Source organism: Egretta garzetta, unplaced genomic scaffold, assembly GCF_000687185.1.
Source record: "Egretta garzetta isolate BGI_Z169 unplaced genomic scaffold, ASM68718v1 scaffold50, whole genome shotgun sequence".
NCBI classification, from domain to species: domain Eukaryota; kingdom Metazoa; phylum Chordata; class Aves; order Pelecaniformes; family Ardeidae; genus Egretta; species Egretta garzetta.
In genome coordinates, this window is record NW_009258613.1 from 272,179 (window position 1) to 274,599 (window position 2,421).

The 2,421-nt window shown below is 42.3% G+C and overlaps 1 protein-coding gene across 2 annotated transcripts in view; it reads right to left on the reverse strand.

The window, feature by feature from the left end:
- Nucleotides 1–1,386, reverse strand: part of TATDN1 (TatD DNase domain containing 1) — a 22,242-nt gene extending 20,856 nt beyond the window's left edge. For both annotated transcript variants that reach the window (XM_035903444.1, XM_009647969.2), the window contains exons 1-2: nt 1,296–1,386; nt 621–670 (exon numbers count right to left, since the gene is read on the reverse strand). In XM_035903444.1, coding sequence (XP_035759337.1) covers nt 621–670; nt 1,296–1,386 — 141 coding nt within the window. The remainder of the gene's footprint in view (nt 1–620; nt 671–1,295) is intronic.
- Between the last annotated feature and the right edge of the window lie 1,035 nt (nt 1,387–2,421).

A 2,421-nucleotide genomic window follows, 5' to 3' on the forward strand; every position in this document is an offset into this window, starting at 1 on the left:
TGGACTACTGGAACTAAAGGAGTGTGGTCCACTGCTGAGACCACCAATTTCAAGTGAAGAGTTACAAACCTGCTCATAACGATGCTGTTTTAATACAGGTAAGCCAGTATTTACTAGCAGACATTTAGATGTCTCAACTGTAAGAATTTATGTGCACTCCTAGCTCTTCTGCAGTTACCAATTTCCTTTACATGTAGAAATGTCTGAAGGATCTCAATCAGAAGCATTTTTGGGCTTTGATCTGTAGCAGTAACTGTTGAGTAAGAGAGTCACACGGGATACAAGGAGTGGTTGCTTATAATACAACTAATGTGGAAAATTACATACTAGTTGATTGCAGTAGGTCAGAGGAGAATATCTTTCCGTCGAAACTGTACAAAAGAAATTCTACATACACATCACATATGATACCACTGAACTTAAATAATCAGCATCTGATGATCTGTACAAATGAAAAACAATGCTCTGCACAGAACACTTTTGCTTTACGCTATTGAAGAAAGTTACTGCATTTTCCATTGCAAGTTCCAGAAACATTTGTTTTAGTAGGGGAGCACTAAAAAATCCAAGTATTAGAAAGGATTTTAAAATACTAAAGAAATTTTATAATAATAAATTACCTTTTTAACGCCAACTTTGACTGCTCTCTCTACCACATCCAAAAAGTCATCTGTGAAAGTTCATAAAAATGTCATACAATGACCTTAAGCTTTTACTGCATAATTTATCTACTTTTCAACTAAAAATCACTTTCGTGCAGTCAAAATGCCTATCATGAACAACCTTTAAACCACTCTTGATTACTCTTTAGAAGACAATAACAAAATGCAATAACTGAAGATCCAGTTTAAATCCAAGAAATCAATGGAAGTTTTCCCACATGCTTTAGGAGACTCTGTTTTTACATCTAAATCTAAAGGCTGTGAGAGCAAAAAAAGCATCAGTTGTAACTAGTAACTATAATTCAGCAATAAAATATTTTGATAATTTATTGTCCATAATTCTCAGATCAGTTTTTCCGTGCAATCCTAATATAAATAAATCAGCAGTCATCCATTTTGCTCTAGAAGCACTTACCTGCAGCTACCCGTATGACAGCTTAACAGCAATTAAGAGAATGTCTTCTGCTTAGAACACATAACTTGTTTTATCACACTTTCTTCAAGCCGTAGTAAATAACAAGCATCCAGGTTTTGAGGCGAAAAATGAACTCTAACCTCATGTACTGACACGTAAGAGGTTTCTATTTTAATGAGAGGGCTCCTGTCTTTCAGCAGATACAAAGAAACATTTACCTTGATGTTTTTGTGTTCCCCTGTAGATTCCTCTGAACATAGGATCTGTCAGGTTAATACCAATATCTAGGAAGAAAACAAATATAGACATTAGATGTTATAGTTGCTCTGCCTTTCATTCTGAGCGTTAGCCAACTAGGGAAGGCAATGGAAAGCATATCTTAGTAGTCCCTGACTACCATACTAATGGGCCATATAACGGTTAAGCGTAAGCTTACTTACTAGAAATGACAGAAAAATAAAATTTTGGCCTTCTGTGCAACTCCAGACTTATTCTATGAGTGTTTAAGACACGCCCCCATAATCACCAAAGCTAATGCACATATAAAGTTTATTGCAATTTATTCCACTTTTCACATGAGAATACACATTTATCCCTGCCAACAAGCAGTGACAGGGGAGGGAAGCCGCAGCATCTCACATGCAGCTTTTCCACGGGGGGAAGAAGCAGCAGACCGCCTGATAAAAGCTGCCCCTTTTCCCTCCTGCTGCCCGCCAGCATCCAGCCTGGCCAGCAGCACGGACAGGAACACCCGCAATGCAGTCACCCAGGGAAGCCTTCGCCTTCCCCGCTTGGCTCCCGGGGCTGTCCCCGAGCCCCTGCCTCGGGCTGAAGCGCAGGCTTCTGGCGGGAAGGGAAATTTTCCAAGGTAAGATGAGGCTGCTCAGCCACACGTTAAAACCTTCGACCTGAACCGACCTTCCTACGTTGTTTACATACTTCCCTGCCCAATTTCCTACGAACATTAGCGTTGTCATCCAAGCCCATTCCTTACAATTGGAAACAACCGCGACTAACGCGCCAATGCGAAGAAGGGGATGATTCTGGCGGGAAGGGAAATTTTCCAAGGTAAGATGAGGCTGCTCAGCCACACGTTAAAACCTTCGACCTGAACCGACCTTCCTACGTTGTTTACATACTTCCCTGCCCAATTTCCTACGAACATTAGCGTTGTCATCCAAGCCCATTCCTTACAATTGGAAACAACCGCGACTAACGCGCCAATGCGAAGAAGGGGATGAGGGGCGGCCAGGAAACCCGGCGCTGAGGGACGGGCACCCTTCGAGGAGCCAGGCAGCAGCCCCTCAGCGCCTTGCGCGGAGCCCCCGGCCACGGCAGGAAGCC